At 40.6% G+C, this 18,776-nt stretch overlaps 1 protein-coding gene across 1 annotated transcript in view; it reads right to left on the bottom strand.

The window, feature by feature from the left end:
• Window positions 1–18,776, bottom strand: part of ldlrad3 (low density lipoprotein receptor class A domain containing 3) — a 93,192-nt gene that overhangs the window by 39,248 nt on the left and 35,168 nt on the right. Inside the window, exons 3-4 of the mRNA XM_086207699.1 lie at window positions 6,367–6,492; window positions 1,369–1,503 (exon numbers count right to left, since the gene is read on the bottom strand). Coding sequence (XP_086063825.1) covers window positions 1,369–1,503; window positions 6,367–6,492 — 261 coding nt within the window. The remainder of the gene's footprint in view (window positions 1–1,368; window positions 1,504–6,366; window positions 6,493–18,776) is intronic.

Raw genomic sequence — 18,776 nt, 5'->3', positions numbered from 1 at the left:
GTTGGGTGGATACAGAATAAGAACACATCAATTAAATGCATTTCTGAATTTTCTTCCCAGCCATTAGAAATACTTCTGGATCACCAAACCAGAATACAATCAAGATGATTGCTGGACACCTTAGCAGTCTTGTTTCAATCATTTTACGCAGACTCAAAACAACTATACCCTGCAAACAGCTTGAGGATCCAGAATCTACAATTTCATCCAGATTGCCTCCCGAAATAATTAACTTGCTTTTTGTAACATGAAGTTTCACCAAAATCCATCTGTTCGTTTAAGGAAATGCTTAATAGAGGCAAATTTAGAAGCAACATGAAATATCGGTGGCATAGAAATGTTTGAAAGATTCCTGAGCGACAAATAACAGAAAAAAGATCATCTCAGTTGACAGGCATACTGTGTATCATGTGCTAACCCAAATGCCAGTGCCCACAGTAGAGTTAAAAAGGAAACAAGTGCTAGTCAAAATCCTGGAAGATAGCTGATGAGTTTTGGAAAATGTCACAGGGCTCTTGATTAGTGTGAATTCTTGGATATCAAATGCTCATTTACAATTTTGTGCACGGTCCCTCGGTTTGTTGTTAAAGCACCACTACAACTGATGCAGTTCCTTAATCTGATGAAACACACAAGACTCATCATAGCTTCCAATGTTCGTTTTGTTTAGGTGCTGTGGAAAAAAAATGCTTATTTAAAGACTTAATGCAAGATTCTGCCATGAACAGTAAATCAAATTTGTATTGAACAAAACTGTGACTACAAGTTTTCTGCATCAATGAAATCACAGGGCTGTGGATGATTTATTGTTTTTGTTTTCTCTTTTCCATGGTGGCAGGAAGAATTTTTACATAGCAGTCAACTAGAGATATTTGACCAGCAGAAACAGAAATGCCTGCAGTCAAAATGTTATGTTCTCTCAGTAGTTCAGCTATTATGATCTATGTTGTCCTGGATAATTCATCAGTGACACTGCATGAATATGAAGGCTTTGGGGCTCAAATCTTAACTAACTACCAAGCAACTAAAGACTATGATCATAAAATAAATGGCAGTGGAGTAAAAAAAACCTCATATTTCAATAGGAAATGTTGTGCAGTCAAGGTAAAAGGAACTATAAATCCAAGCCACAGTTTTGTTGAAAATGCTCAATGGTGTAATCCCCAGTCCTTTACTTCCTGCTGCCTTTTTTTTTCTGATTTTGGAATTCTGGGGAAATGTGTCAGCTCCCCAACCGTCAATCAAACTGACATTCAGAAGATCAGAAATGTCTCTGACTCCTTTGTAGCTAAATCCTCCACAGCCTGCCCCTGTGTCGGGCAAATGCTCCATTTCCAGATGGAGAAAGAACTTCTTTTTCGTTCTTACCTGCTGTTGTCAGGCAGAGCTCCTCATCGCTGTTATCCTGACAGTTGTCCTGGCCGTTACACAGGAAGCTTCGGTCTACACAGCGACCATTTCGACACTTGAAGCGAGCCTCTGAGCACACCAACGGGTTGCCCGCTAGGAATCAGAGCAGAGGTCAAGTGTTAGCGCAAACCGGCACTCAGTGAAGGGTTTCCAGTTCAAAGTTATTAGTGCAAAAGAAGCACACATTTGAGAGATTCTCCCACTGAGAAATAAAATTCACTGCATAAACAAAATCTTTGAAAGCGAATTCAATTAACATTCACCAGTAGTTGTGTGATCAATTTGTTTGAAGTTGATTTTGTGTACTCCATGCTATCCTAAGTATGACACTTTGATATGATTAAATTTTAAATAAAACATGTATATTTTGTGTTCATGGGGATTTTCAGATATTAATCATTAAAAACAGTGTAAATCAGCAAAGAATTTGATCTGGAGAGTTTCATCAAGTGCAGGAGGAATGCAGAGAAAAACAAGAAAACTACATAACATCCATAAATTCGACCCATCCACAACCTTTCCTACTTCTTTTCAGCACGTCATGGTTTTTTTCTTTGTCTAAATGAGTTAAAATAATCTTGTGAGAAGATCCAGACAATTACACTCCAGTGACGCAGTATGTGCTGGGAGAAGGGAGCAAAGCTCCATTTAAATAGCTAGATTAGATTTGTGAGCATGGGGCCCTGCAGGCTAGAAGCGCTGCCTCTGACAATGCAGAGTGATTGGCTTGGTGCACATGCCCCGTTGGGAACACAAGAGAGGAGTCATGTGAGGACAAACCACATCCCTGGTAATGCTATTATGTATAGACTAAGGCTGGATCTGTACACTCTTTTGTTCTGTTAAGTGAAATACGGGCAACAACTTGTTCAATCTATGATTTCTCAATATGTGTAGGAAGACCCAGGGGTGGGCAGTCACACATTAGATATGATGCAAACAAGATAACTCTTTTTCTGAGGAGGTTTTACTTTTTTCTAACAACTGAACATTTACACTGAAGTTAGAACTAGAATAGCACAGGTCCAGTCTGTTTTTGGTGATCAAAGTAGCCAGAGGTCGAGGCAACAGGATCAAACAGAGAATTCTTCCCAAACTGAGATGACAGGCAGAACAATTGAGATCAGAGCCAAAGATTAAAGTCAGAGATTGCAAGGAGGTCTTTATGACATAACATAACCATGGCCCAGCCTGTCAAACATTGGACACTACAGTAGAATAAGAGATGTCAGAGACCCAAGTCAGAAATTAGGGAGGTTTTGTGATGTCACACAAACTCTGGCACCTCAACCAATAGGCCAAGCACTAAAGAATACCTACAGTACTTTAGAAAATAAATACTGCACTGTCATTTGGAAAATGGGATTGAACAAAAGTCACCAGGGCCCGGTTTTCAAAAGGTTTAATCTGGATACAGTTGATCGGGATTCGGAAATACTTTTTTTGCTATCCATGATCACGTAACCCATCTTACTTTTGAGCAGGTTTTTCAAAGCAACATTGGATTGGATCAATCTTATCTGGATAGAAACTTTTCAGGATCACCAAATTTGGATAGCGAGTGCTCAAATAGGATAGGAAATCACAATGTAGATCTGTAGATATGTAAAGAGCCACAAGTAGAATAGCCAGTGCAAGTTTATTTTCATTTGAAATGAAACCACACACACACACACACACATACATACGCGCACACACACACACACACACACACACACACACAAAAACCTCTTCCAGCAAGTCCGCTCATCTGAGACCGACAACAAATAGATGAATACATTACTCAGAAACACTGTACATTGAGGACATTTAGAATAAGTTTCAAATATACAGTAGATGTATTGAATTCTATAAAAAGGCTTAATGTCAAATACTTAACAATAATGTCAGAATTCTTCATCTGATGTGAAGAGACCAGCTTGTCTGAGGTTGGCCTTTAGGAAGCGGATCTCAAGTCTGGCCTTGGTTTGAGAGTCAGTTGTTCCTCTGCCAGAACAATCAGTACTTCTGCCCTTTCAGTTCTTTTCAGTCAGAAATGCCTTGTAATCATCATCTTTGTTTGATGAAGGGCACTTCAAGCCTTTCCTCTGAGATGTTGTGGCAACTGCTGCTACCAGTGAGGATCCAGCTTCTTCCTCAGTAACAGAGCTGAGATTCCAAATCAATGTGCTCTCTGGATCAGGCTCAGGAGGAACTGGCTGACTCTCGTCCTCAATCCCAGGCTCGCCATCCCCTACAACACCTTGACTACCATGCAGGGCTTGCAACTTCTCACCTCCAATGATGTCGAGGACCACATCTGTGTATCTCCCCTCTTAAAGGCCTTGTTGCCTGTTTGTGGGTTTTTGGCTTCAGCATGGTCTTTTGTTGCCCTGGCCTTAAGATTCTTCCATCGAAATTTTATTTGGTCTGTGGTCCTCCTCTAGCCAGACCCTATGGCATTCACATTTTCAGTGATTAAAATCCAAACATAATTTTTCTTTTTGTTGGTATCTCCACCCATAGCAGAATTAAAACTTCCCTCTATTGTGTAATAAAGGCACCCCACACCCTCTGGTAGCGCGTTGGTTTTGGCAGTGAAATTACAGCTTCTTGAGTCCATGGTTCCATTGCATTTCTATAGTGACCATTGTTCATCATTTATAGGCCTTGGGTCAGATTGCCTCAATTGAACACAAGCAAAAACTCAGTGGGTGTGTTTGAAAAGACCAATTACACATTCACAGAGAGACAGGCAGGAGTTGTCCACCGCCACCAGCACTTTGCCAGGAGAGGATACCGCCAAAGGGTGTATGTTGAGCATACCAAACCACTGGAGCGATATACCACTGAGGAGCTGTAGGCCCGGTTTTGCTCTGAGAGTACCTTGTGAACCTTTTCTGGCCAAAACTACAACACAGAACCCAAAGGAGTCATGATCTGTCTGTGGAAGATCAGAACCTCATTGCTCTCCGATTTTATGCATGTAGGACTTTCTACCAAGTTGTTGGTGACAATATGGGAGTGGTAAAATCAGCTGTGTGTGACGTGGTGAAAGATGTGTCAATCGCACTGGTCAGCCTGGTCAATCAATTTTTTTCTTTTCCAGTGGAAAACCAGAGTGCCCAGGCCAAGCACAGCTTTTTTCTTTTGGGGAATACGCCCAATACTATTGGAGCAATTGGCTGCACACGTGCATATACAAGCACCTCGTGAGAATGAATGGGAGTTCGTAAACAGAAAGGGGAGGCACAGCATCAGTGTCCAACTTGTGTGATGCTAATCTCATCATCACCAACTGCGTTGTCAGGTGGCCTGGGTCTGTTCATGATGCACACATCCTGAGGGAGAGCGCTCAATATAGAGACCTCCAAACCAACCGACCGGATAGCATAATATTAGGAGACAGTGCCTACCCACTCCTACATGGCTAAAAACACCCCTCTTCTAACAGCAAATACAGGCCAGGCACGCTTCAACACCGCTCATCGGAGACCGAGATGTGCAATTGAACATTTAAATGGAGTTCTTAAGAGGCGCGTTGCATGCCTTAACTACCTGAGAGTGGAACCACAGAAAGCATGCAACATATTCCTTGCCTGTAGTGTCCTGCACAACATCGCTACCAGGCACAATGTCCTTCTCTGTGCTGACAATGATACACCTAAGCTCCTTGGAGACCCTGACCCTGACCACCCTCCTGCATTCTGCCAGAACGAGCAAAAAGGACATCTAACAAGGGAGGCAGTAGTTAGACACTATTTTGATGTGGATTTGTTTTGGATTTCAAAAATGAGTGATGCCATTGCCATTGTGTTGTTATTCTGTTTTATCATTGCATGCGTCACTAAAAATAATCTAAAAACGTAACAAAAAATCTTTTTGATTGTGATGAATATACATTAATTAGTGACAGAATTAAATATATTATTTGTGGTCAATAGTGACAGCTGTGAAGGCACGGTAATGCAGTGGTTAGCACTGTCGGCTCATAGCGAGAAGGGTCCAGGTTTGAGTTCTGGCTCGGGCACGGGGTCTTTATGTGTGGAGTTTGCATGTTCTCCCTGTGCCTGCATGGGTTCTCTCCAGGTACCCAACATAGTATTATTTAATACAATTTTTAAGTTTCATTACATTTTGGCTCTGAAATCCATGCTGAATCTACCCTTCTGATGGGATCAGTTAAATCCAGATTTTTGGGATCAAAGTGATCCCAATCCTACTAAAAAGTTTTGAAAAACCCAAACTGAAGGTTTGATCCGGATCAAAACCAAGATTGGATTACGTGATCTAATCCGATAACGTAATCCGTTTTTCTCTTTTGAAAAACCCATTTTTAAGATTTGATCCAATTCGTTATCCAAATTGTGACCACAACTGCACCCACTGTTCCAAACCATATGCAGCTACATGATAATGATGTGGGTGCCGCACTTAAAGGAAAACTGAGACAGCAGAGATCTTTGTTTTTAAAACTTAATTATCACACCTCAAAATATGGTGGTTATTATGTCTATGTAGTTTTCTAAGCAAGGTCATTTCATTTATTCATTTGGTGTAACACACTAGAAATTGAGACAGAAAAAAGGAAATGTGCAAAATGTTGAGTAGTGGTTATCTTTCTTTGACTACATTTTCAGCCTCTGAATTTAATAGATTGAAGCATTTTTAGGACTGTAGAGATTTTTTTTATTTCATTTTACAATGGTCCATTAAAACCAAACAATACAAGATTGCAAAGCAGTTTGTTCTTTTTGTGCCTAATAAATGCAGTATTAATAGTTTAATATATTAGGTTTTATTAAACAAGTTGTGTTTTTACTTGTGTGGTTGAGTTCTCCTCCCTCCACTGCCTGTATAACTGCCATATAAAACAAGATGGGGGTGACACTACAGAGTTGAACAGCCTGTGACTTCTGGTGATCATGGCCACAGACAGATCGCTATAATTCAGTTTGTTTGCTGCGTGAGACTTACTGCAGTTGTCCTCGTCACTCGCGTCGGGACAGTCACTGAAGCCATTACATCGGAAGCGTCCGATGATGCAGTGGACACCATTAGCGCAGGCGAAGAATGTGGGGGCACACTTCGACTTGACCTTAGCTAAGGAGAGAAGGAGGGTGGAGAGATGAAGTTTCATGGGTTAGTCTATATGTGATGGAGAGATAATGCTGCAGCTTTCAACAGGAAACATAATGTCTGATGACGGAATAAACCTTAGCTGTGGCGCAGGAGGGCAGAAAAGGACCCAAGTCAGGCCAGCTAATGACTAAAACTTTCTGAATGTTTTAAGTTAAACTTTAAACTTCTTAAATTGGGGAATTCCCTGAATTAAAACAGTGAACCATTCAATCATTAACCATGGCAAAAATATTCCCACAGTTGCTGTGTTATGGAGACCAATTTAACATTCAGCTTCTGTTGTTCTGTAATGCTTATCTCCACATTCTCTTAAGTATGACAAGGAAGCGGTTCAAGCGCTAAGCACTGATAGTAGAAGAAAACGATTTCAGGACAAAGACAAAAAGAGCAAATGGTGCTAGAGAGTGTTTGTATGGATTCTTCCATTGATCAGCGAGAGCAGGCCACAGGTCTTATCTCAGAGGACAGGCCTGAGACGGAGTGACGAGCATGCACCACATCAATGGATGGTGCCTTCTGTTTAGCACTAACCCCTAGTTTTAGCTCAAACACATTGATCATCTCTGGCAGAGGGACAAAAACAAGATAGCAGGTAGATGTAAGGGAAGAGATCAGACAATAAAGGACCTCGCTTCAGCTGTGAAGATAGAAATTCAAATCCTGATGGCAACAAAAACAGTTTTCCTCTTGTTATTTGTAGTTTTCATGAGTGTGAGAATCAATGAGACCCTACACAGAACTGCCATTATGAGATAAAAATGTGTAAATCTGTTGTTGTAACAATTGCACATGCCATAATATGATTAAAAAAGTTATTACAATTACAGTTGAGACATTATTACGAGCTAAATGAATCTGGGATGTCATACCAGTGAGGGAACAGAATTTTAAACATTTTAAATAGTATGGAGTGACAAAAGGATGAAACAACCCACACACAAAAACACACAGGGAGGGTGAGATTGAGTGGGCACACCAGACGTCTCAAACTGAGCCACTAAGTCTCTATCTGAATACAAAGGGTGGAACTGGCTTGCTCATACGTTGGACTGATGCTGTTTCAAATGCCAGGGGCGCATATTTTACTGTTTATAATATATTGTAGTAGGCTGATTTATGAGCTCTTTCAAGCTGCAGCGATTATGTTTGCCAAGGGGCGGGAAGGCTACGCATAACAACCAAGAGGGTTTTGAGCACTCGTCTCCAGGATGAAAGGTAATCCGCTGAACGCAGAAGGAAGCTGGGATTGCGCCCGATCTCTGTGTCTATAGTCTGAGAAGCCTTTGTTTACCTGGACACCATAGCCTTAACCACCCAAAGCTCATTTTGCATGCAATATCACATTCATTAGAGAGGAAACAGAAATGACTTTCAGCTGCATCAAAACATAAATAAAAGAATCCTTTATTTGTTTGATTTGCTTTACATTTCTTGCTCGGACTTTTCCTGTTGAGCTCTTTCTGGACATACCAGCATTCCTCTTGGTAAATACAAATTTCTTCCTCTTTGCTTAATGCCGGCTATTTTATATCTATCTATTTTTGTTTTTGTCATGTGCTTGGCAGACTTTGCTTGGACAGCTCTGTTATTGCCGTGAGATTCCTCATTCACTTCTCGCATCATTCGAATCCTCATTACCGCTTCTGCTGCTGGAAGGATTAATCTGACCCACTGTTTGTGTTCCAAATTAGCTCAAAAGTCACATGAAGGGCAAGCTCATGAGGGGAATTCGTGGGTGGGAGAGACAGCACCCGGTGAAGTGATAGAGCTTATGTGCTTAGCTGTATTTGGGAATGCATGGCCCTTTACCCTGGGCTTGGCAGTCTTCAGAACAACAGGACAAAAAATTAATTATAGGAAGCAGATTTAGCGCTGAAGAGATGGCAAAACCAATTTTATTTGGCCTCCTTTGTTAATCCTGTGAGGGTGCCCTGTTTTATTTTACATCCAAAGACTTTACCACTCAAATTTAAACACTGCTGCAGGGATCATTACATTATCGACTTATCATACGATATTAAACATTGACTCAATCCTTTTTGCGGACCTTGATATTGCCCTTTGTGTTTACAAGGCTTTCTGTTTACATAAAAATGGACGTCATCAACTTTTTCGCCTGTCACGCTGCTGTTGTCCTCTCATCTGCTCGGTGTCACCTTCAAACAGCCCCTACACACAACCAAGGCACAGCAACAGGTAAAGATAATGGTGCTCATGGCTGGGTATTTTTCTAGGTGTTTTTTTTCCTGGAGACATCTGGAGAGGGAGAGAGTGCTGTCCTGTCAGTTGGCTGATACATTTGCGTTATACTGAAAAAATAAAAATGACAGTATTACTGTACACTAAAGCAAGGCAAGGCAAGGCAATTTTATTTGTAGAGCCCGTTTTCACAGTTTGTCTCAAAGGGCTTCACAAGGCATCATAACAACATCCTCTGCCCTTAGACCCTCACATCGACTGAGGAAAAACTCCACACGAACAGCATAACTCGCTACAGCAATGTACGCAAACATTCAATTAAAAAAAATAATAATTTAAAGAAAAGTTACAAACCTTTTACAGCCAATATGAAAAGCAAAAAACAAAAAACAAAAACAAAACATAACACCTCCCAAACTGCCACTCCAACTATTGAACAAGAAGTGAAAGGTGACATTCCCAAGTACATAAAAGATGTCTGCAACTACAGAAGAGCACAAATATGACCCTAAACATGAGCTTGATCCAATTACATCATTGCTGATTGAACTGACTGATTGAGCACACAAGATGTTCAGAGATTAGATACCTGTCAAGGTGCACTGGTTCGTTCAGCAAACCTAAGGTTGGGATTGCACTGGAGTTTTGAGTCATGTTTCACTTTGGTCGCTTTGGATTTGTACACTACAGAAAAGAAAAACAGTCCCCACCAATGACAGTATTATGTGAGCTTAAATGAATGAATAAGTTGTGTATAAGATGTGTGGTGGTTTGCTGTCACTTATCTGTACTCCATATTGTAATACTACTTGGTACTAGTATCACTGAAGCTCCAGTATTTTGTATACCAAATGGTGATGGTACATACTTCTCTCTCTCTCTCTTTCTTCCCCCCCAAGCTAACAACACAGTTCCCAGGTGGAAACTCTGCTCTCTGTCTCTACAGTCTTAAAGATAATACCATTCGCACACGTTTCAGCATGTTGTTATTGCTGTTATCATCATATCAGTGGTATGAAAAGGTCTTAAAATGACAAACATTACAAATTCTTTCTAGGATGATTTAGTCCGGCAAAATCATTGCTGTTGCTCCAGGTTCTGCTGATTCATGTGAGGACCTGTGTCCTTTTTTTTTTTTCAACCTCTAACCATCCATTTGATCTCATCTTCATCCCTTCTTTTATCATCAGGATTCTTCACTTGAAATCCTTTAGTGTCATGCCAAATTCCCTTTCTCTCCTCAAAGCCTTTGTAGAAGTTGTTTACAAAAAGCGGGCAGGGTGTTGGACGGTTTCCAAACTTAGTTCCAGTGTTCAGCTGAGCAGCACAAATGAAAACGAATGAGGTAGCAGGAAAGCTGAATCCTTGAGGTAAGCTATCCTAAGCATTAAAAAAACATGGCTGGATCACATCAAAACCCCCAGTTAAAAAGGACACACAAACCAAGGCACACTCATACACACAAACGTGCCCTCTAATTTTCTATCACTATCATCCGTGCAATCACAGGTTAACACACACAACACCAAGTCGCCTTTTTTGACAGCTGTTTCTTTTTTTTTTTTCCCACAAGCCAATTTAATTAGTAATGTTGCACTACTGAACATCCAAGAAGCAGATAGTTTCAATCAAATACATTTTTCTTCATGGTCTGAAATAATGAAAACAACAACAACAACAAAATCCATAGATGGATTACAAGCACAAAAGTTTCTGATTATTTTTCCATTTTGGCAATCAAAAGAAAAAATTAAATTCCAAAGCAAGCAAGGGAGATCTCATTCTATATAATCTAACAGCTCTCACATTTCTTCAGCATTCATTTCAGGCAGAATCTGGAAGCATAACTCTAGTTGCAGATAGTATGTTTTGCTCTTCCCGATATGCACCTCTGTGCCCTTCTTTTCACTTCTCCCCTTTCCTCCTTCTCCTCAGTTCCCTGGAGAACCGAATAACTTGTTCAGCACAGGTAGACTTGGTCGTGATGGGCATACATGATTGATGGAGTGAGGAGAGACACATGCTGGGGAAGGACTTGAGGAAGACACTAACAAGAAAGAAAACAGCGGAGAGTGAGCAGTGGAGAACACAGGCCGAGAAAGAGGAGAGACAGCTGAGGATTTCAAAGATTTCTCTGACCTTGCTGAGCATTTCAGAAGGCGGGAAATCAATAGGTAATGGCGTCAGAGTGTAAGCAAGGAGGGCAGGGCTAGTTTCAGACTAGAGGCTCTGGGGTATGAAAATAATCACTCCAGACATTTCAATGTCTACGCCTTGCATGTCAGTAGTAAAGTACAATAACCTCCTGTTTACAGGGTAAGGCATGGTAACATGATAGAGCTACCCCCATCTCAAGGACCATGAGTCTACAGGCAACCAGGGTGCTGCAAACATGCCACACAACCTGCTTGGTGTTGAAGAAAATGTGCAGTTCATATACCATACAGCTGACACGTGTAAAATATCAGTCATATTTAAAAGACGTCTGATCCATTGCTGGGAAGCAAAAGCATACAGTGAATAAGCAGTGAGTGATCTGTCAGATAATAACCCTGCTGCAATATTCATCATAGAAAGCAATGTGTTGCTCAAATTGCCTTGTTTGATCCGGTAGCACCAAACAGTGGATTGTAAAATGACAAGACAGCATTTCTCATTCCTTTGAAGACTTTGGAGCAATCATTTTGACTCATTTGTGACTATTGATGGAACAAGGATAGAATCCAATCTGAAATAGAAAAGTAGCAAGAGGGAGTAAAAGAAGAAGCCGCAGGGACAGAATCCGAGGGGATGGATGGATCGGGATGGAAGCCCGAATCAAGATTTCATCCCTGTTCCTTGTAAATTACACCAGCTCATTGGTCATTCAAACATAAAGCACAGGGGAAGCACCAGGCTTCCATTAAACTTTCTTTTTCTTTCTTCTCCGACTATTTTTTCTTTTGTTTTATTCAGATTTTTGCTTCTACGCGGCTTTTGTCTGAGCTGGGCTAAAATAACACACTAATCAAGACATTGTAAGTCCCTAAAAATTCCTCCGATCCTGTGTTTTTTTTTTTCCTGCAATGCCTCTTTGTACAGACCCACACAAAGACATCACACCTATGCAGAGTGCTGCAGCGCGTGCGCGCACACACACACACACAGACCGTGTTCACCATAATCAGGCCTAACCCTAACCAAAATCGAACAAATCACCTTTTACATTTTGGTACATTAGGATTGGTCTTTGGTCCACATCATGACTGCAGGTCCTGATATGTTTGGTTTTTTTTTTTAAACCAGAAAATGTCTCCAAAAGGTAAAAAGTCCCCCTCCCACACAATAACACAATCTTGACGATCTTAATCCTAATCATTCTGTTTCTGGGGCCTTTTAGTTATTCCCATCCCTGCTGTTGAGGAGTATTTTCATGTTGATAAGCATTTAACGGCTCTTTTAAACCCTTTACCCCATGGGCATTTTTTTGGAGGTCATAAAAACAAACGAAAACAAACGAACCAAAAAAAAACCAAAACAAAAAAACAAAAAAAAACCCAACAACAAAACAATCCCTTGCTAACAGTTACTTCAGGACTGCAGAAAGCAATAGTGCAATGATATTGAGGTAATTGAATGAAGTGCAGCGCTAACAGGATCAATCAACAGTGCACCTAGCAATGCTGATACACTTCGGTGTTTAGTATTAATTGACTTTGAACCAACTAAATATCAGGCCCAGGCGAGGCCCCAGGAAACTGTCCTCCTGTCCAGATAACCTTTTGACATAAACTCTTCCTGCACATTTTTAATACACTCGTATTTGACCTCAACAAGAGATCTGTGTGTTAATAACTCATTGATTAGATGCCATATTCTACAAGAGCGACTAGCCAACTTATAGAGACAAACAACCATTCACACTCACAGTCACACCTACGGTCAATTTAGAGTATCAATCAGCCTCGTCCCCTCTTGATGTCTTTGGACTGTGGGAGGAAGCTGGAGTACCAGAGAGAACCCACACAGGAACAGGGAGAACATGCAGACTCCACACAGAAAGATCCTGTGCTGGAGCCGGGACTCCAACCCGGAACCTTCTTGCTGTGAGGCGACAGTGCTAACCACTGCACCACCGTGCTGCCCATCTAAAATAATAACAAGCAAAAAATCTGATAAATATCAAGTAACATTTCATGACAAATCAGAAAACCATGAAATTCCGAAAGGTTCACATACATTTTCTTGCCACTAGATGTCAAAGTGCTCTTAAGTTCTAATTTCTTTTGTAGCTTGTGTCCAAAAAGAATAAACATCCTTAAAGTCTGTTTATTCCCCATGTAACTTGACAATGAAGTGGTTTACCTAATCAGCCATATACTGTATCTGTACCAGGATTGTCAAGGAATATTCTAGATTCAAAATTTATATCTGAATCTATCAAAAAAAGGAATATTAGAATATGAAAATATATTAAATTATATTAATACATGAAATAAAAAGTCTACCTCTCGAGTGTTTTTTTTTCTTAAAAGATTTCGTAGTCTACATGCTGTAGCAATGCAGCTGCTCTCGAGAGATTGTATTTCTGTTCTTTCACCACATAGTGACCACTTGGACTCCAGGCGATCTAAGAAGCCCCGTTTTAAAATACTTCGGGTTTTGGTCAGTTCTGGTTTGCCTCTTTGTTTGTACTGGTTTACGGTGCACTCTTGTGGACTGACAGAGAAGTAAAGGTCTGCTGTGTTTAAATTATACAATACTTTTAAAATTATTAATATTTTATATTGAAATATATATGAATTCTGTTTTTTATATTTACAAACAAAATATGAAAATACTGTTTTTGGGAAATTTCGACAGCCAAAATCTGTCCCCATTGATAGTCTCCTTATCAGCTCCCGCTGGCCTGTTGATAAATCAGTTGACATTCGTAGATGGCAGTGGCAGATTTGTATCTGTTGATGTCAAAGAAGTTTGTTTAAAGACTGAACAAGGTCTGAAAGACTTTCAAAAAACAACTGTTACTTTCTGTTTCTTTGGCATAAATTATGAATACATCAAAAAGAATGTAGAGAATATATTTCTGGGACAGCAAATGTACGGCTCCGCACTCACTCAACCGCAACAAAGTATGAGCAGCAACAAAGAATGAAATAAACAAACAAATTAAAGCCAAATTATCACATACATCTGTTATGTTAAATTCAAATATCAGCACAGAATTTCGAAATCGGTGCAACTTGGAAAGTTAAAAAAAGGAGTTTCCCAGGACATTCTTCAGTAATCAGCATCTCTATATGGCCACAAACGTGTGTTCAGGCGAAGTCTTCCACATGTAAAGAAGAGATGAGTCAGTAAACTGACTCAGTAATGTCACATACATATCAGTGTTCAAAAGTTTCATAATGTTTGCTCTGATAAGCCACCATGCTGTAAGCTGGTCTCACTAAATTCTGACAAAACCCTCTCAAATATAGTTTTAGTTTTATTGTGTTCAATTATTATCTTGTGACCACTCATTTATCCAATTCCCAACCTGCAGGCTGGGAACCATTACACAAAACAGAAGAGGGCTGTCAAGGAACCAATATCCGTTTTTGACATGTTCGCTAAATGAAAACTCCAACACAAAGGTCATCATTTAAGCCTTTAGTATTGAACAAGTGACAAGGCAGGCACGATAGACTTGATGAAAGACATTCTGACACGCGTACACAAATTGTTTTAAGGCAGAATACAAGATAGGCACCAACTCTTCTGATGGCTCTTCTCGTTCAAAGCAAACACTCAAGTTGTACCAGGCCCAGGCAATAAAACGACATGTACCAATGACAGACACTTCATCAACAGCTATAAACTCTTCTGATAAACTGGTAGCATTGTGAAATGGATCTGGCCCTTAAAAGCACTTCAGTTGCATGAAGAAACCCAGAGCGTGTGCCTTCCTTGGCTCATAAACTCCATGTCATATCCCTGGATAATGGACTGTCCCACCAGTGACACTCAAATACTAGAGCTATCTAGCATGCACAGTAGGTTATTTAGTTGCGTCATCAAAATGTGATCGATGGGAGCCAATCCGGCAGCAATAATGGCTAACATCTGGTTTAGTCAAAGAAACACTTAAAACACTTGGTTAGGTTTTATAGAATGACCATGATGTGGGTTCATAAAGATGGGCATTTACATCAGCGCTCATCCATACAGTGGCAGTGCCAAGTACAGTGAAGAAACTACTTTCGAGACAGGCAGTTCTTTGGTTGAAGTCCACCTTTTTCGGCCTGGTTTTCATCAAGATGATTCATTATTGACACCTGAATTAATAAAATAATATTGTCATACATTTTCCGCTATATTGCCAAGCCCTAAGTTAAAGAGAACGTTCGTGCACGTAGTCTGTGCAGATAGGTCGGGACCTCAGCCTGCAGCATCACCAGTTCAGAGCAGTCAGTTCTTTGAAATGTGAATCTCTTTTATGTCTCTCTCTATCAACAGCATTTCTGTCCCCTTTCCCCACTCATTACATTATGCATCATGTTCATTCACCCTTTCAGCCCTGCTACATATCGCTCCTCTCTTGCCTGCTCATGCCCTACTGAGACAAGGGCAAAGAGGCTAATCCTGGCTCCGAGGCCCAGTACGCTCAGTCAGCTCTGCTTTTCCTCTCCTCTGTCAGAATCTGTTTTGTCTAGTAATCTTGCGGGCTGGCGTTATGGACACCAGAGAATGGGTGGTACTTTTGACCTCTCTATGTGAGGAATTAGTCGGCAGCCAGTCTCCTGAAGACCCCTCAGACCTGCCAGTAGAGAGGCACACCAACACAGAGGAGACAGTCTATATTAGAGATAGCATAAATGTTTTCTCCGAAGTTTTGTGAAATTCATGAGGAGGTTTGTACTCCATAAAAAAATGAACTTGATAAACATGATCTGTGGGGGGGTCATGGCCTCACTCAGCAGGCTGGTAATACAATAAGCTACATCTTAAATGCAATAAGACTCAGGTTGGAATTATTGCCTCTCTTTTCTCAGCCCAGACATTTATTCAAGAGCCAGAAAAAGTATTTGTATGACTCAAGTTGACCCATGTGCTACAGGAGGCCGGAAAAATAAACAAACAAGAGAGGAGCAACAGGGCTTGGAAGGAAGGGAAAACCCCTGTCTGTTCTAGGTGAATTAACCATCCCTGACCATTTGAGGGACAATGCTTTGCCTCCAAATCTACACCAAGTAAATAAATAAAGGATGGAGGCAAGTTAATACAAACACTTGTCTGAACTTGAACAGATCAACCTTACAGGAAAAAAGGAATTTGTTTCTGAGGCTAAACAACTGCTGGCAAAAAGGAAAACATCTTCCAGAGGCACTCACTGAGTTCATGAGTAGGTGGAGTCAATACATCCAAATATCTGGCATTGCAATTTACGTCAGAGGTAAAAGAAATCTGATTTATTCTTTTTGTTCCTCTTTGGTTACATGGTTTCCAAAAACCAAAATCCTCCATAATGAGACACAAGGGACAAGTCAACACCCACAAGCTTCACTTCAGGCTCTTGACATGTATTCCTTGAATTAGAGACACCTACATAAGCGGAAGCTGCTGGCTTAACTCCAAGGCCTAACAGGAGATCAGCTCTGATAGAGCTCAGTAGTGAGGATCCCTAATTGCAAAAACCCATTCATATGCTTCTCTGTAGAGGACTTCATTGTCGCAACCATCCGAAGTAATGAGTGAGCAGGCAGGGAAATGAGGCTGCAGTAGTAGCATCAGGTTTATATGTTGTCAACATCGTTAAGAAAAAAAAAGGATTTATTAAAGATCTCATGGAAAATGACTATTCTGTTCACACTAGAAAGTTTATCGGAAATGTCTCTTCTTGGTGGAGCATGGCATTACCATGGAAGTGTCTACCAGTGGAGATACACAAGTACCGACTATTTCAAGGAGAAAACTGCCTGCAGAAACATTAAATACTTTAATATTAAGTATAAATATAAATGCATATAATTTATTAATAAACGTATAAATTGACATCAGTGAGAGGTTCGCTCAAAACACAATGTAAGTATTTGGTGTGTCACAAAACGTTGTTTAAAAGAGATTTTCTTCTCATCAGTGGAGAAAATTCATAGAAAATGAACTTCTGGAACCACAGCAGTTACAAATTTAGCGGTCATTGTTGCGGTCTTTTACAACTGTCCACTGCCCAAATGAACATAACAAATTAAAGACATTATTGCCAGAGAAAAAAATGTGCAATAAATGGTTATACATTCAAACATTCACATTGTAAATCGTTATTCTGTACATGCACAGATACACAGCAGACACTGTGCATGCTGACCTGAGGCAGGGATAAGCAGTACAGACTATCAAGATTCAGATCCAATTTTCTGTCAATTATAAATGAACTAATTCATATTAAAGTTGTCAAAACTGTTCAAAAAATGCTGTAAGCATCCACCTGGATGGGAAATTCAAGCACATGTTCCTGGAAATCTCTCGACAGAAGCTGTCCACTCATTACAGACAGGAGGAAATGTAATATCCTGTGGTGGTCAGCACTGCTCGGCTTCCATATTAATGACTGTTGCGAAAGATGGTGGACGAACATGATCAGAAACCAGGAGTTATTTTGGTTATAGATAGATAAGGAAAGTCAGTAACAAGAGAAAATTCATTCCAAATAAACATGCTTTGGACTATATTAGGAGACTGCACTGACAACACTCATTTAAAGAACGAAAAATAGGCAAACTTTCAACAGGCTAACTACAGAGACCACCCCCCTCCCTTTTTGCTGAATATATATAGCCCTTTAACTGTGTGAGGGTGTTTTCTTTGAGAGAGGTTCTCTAATTATCCAGTGCTGCAGTCTCAAGGTTTCCAGTCATTGTGTTCTCTTCAGTTAATAGACATCCAGACTGAACTATTATGGTAACCAGCATAATGAGGTCTCCTCCTCTATCTTCTCTCCTTTCTTGACTCCCTCTTTTCCCATTCCGATTTCTGTCCATTCCTGCAGAGCCCTTAATGGTGCAGGAAGGTTGGGGGCAGGCAGTCACTAGAGAGACTGACTGAGAACTGACCATCCATCTGTGGATAATAAGGCCCCACTTACGCCAGCGCAGATACTGCAGACATCAACAACAAACACAGTCCTCTGACAACCACAGAGACAGACTGGGTGTGATGCTTCACCATAATGTACTTTTATAAAAATCTGTACAGCCCGGTGTGTCAGACACATACACAAAAAATTGTGTGTGCAGGCAAGTAGGATTTTGTTGAATCCGTTCAACACTGGCCAATGAAATGAATGGTTTTATAAAACACAACTATTTCATTCTGACCACAATTCGTCCACAGGTCTCTGCATGTTATTTTCCATGTTAGATGACTCTTGACAGTTTAAGGCCATTGAGTGACAAAATGTGATTTGGTGCACAGATCCATCCATCAAAGTATTTCTTTAATGAGACAGGCTTCTTTATACGACCACAGCTCTACAAAACTGAGAAGATTGATGGGCTCTTTCGGCCATAGGCGGAGTATTTGTGTGTGTGTGTGCACGTGTGTATTGTCGTTGTGCCAAGGGACACAACTTTGTCAAAAGTAGTTTGCTGGCTTGCAGAGATGCCAACGCGAAAGAAGAGTGAGGGAAATGACTACCAGAGAACAGGATGAGGAGAAAGGACAAGGTAGAGAAAAAGGAGAGATCATTGAGGACAAACTATATGCTCTTTTGGCTTGAATTAGCTGGGTAAAACAACCCTCGCTATGCTTTCCTGATTGAAAACAAGCCTCTGGGAAGCAAATTATGAGCTAAAAGCCAGAAAGATGAGATACAGAGGGACGTGTAGGGAGGAGTGGAATCATGATACTAGTGAGAGAGTTGGAGAGATATATCAGGAGACTCTTCTCAGTGCGGCCAGGGCTCAAAGTCAATCTTCATCAGCAATCCAATCTATGTGTTGAACTGTAGTTCATGGAGGGAGGGCGATTATTTTAATTGGCAGAGAACTGGGTTTTAAATTGCTCAGTTGGTCCTGTGTAGAGATGCA

This window comes from Aulostomus chinensis, chromosome 7 (genome assembly GCF_037954235.1).
Source record: "Aulostomus chinensis isolate RoL2024-O1b breed Wild chromosome 7, RoL_Achi_v1.0, whole genome shotgun sequence".
Classification (NCBI taxonomy): Eukaryota; Metazoa; Chordata; class Actinopteri; order Syngnathiformes; family Aulostomidae; genus Aulostomus; species Aulostomus chinensis.
Note: the sequence above shows the minus strand (reverse complement) of the source record. Positions and strands in the feature narration are given on the sequence as shown.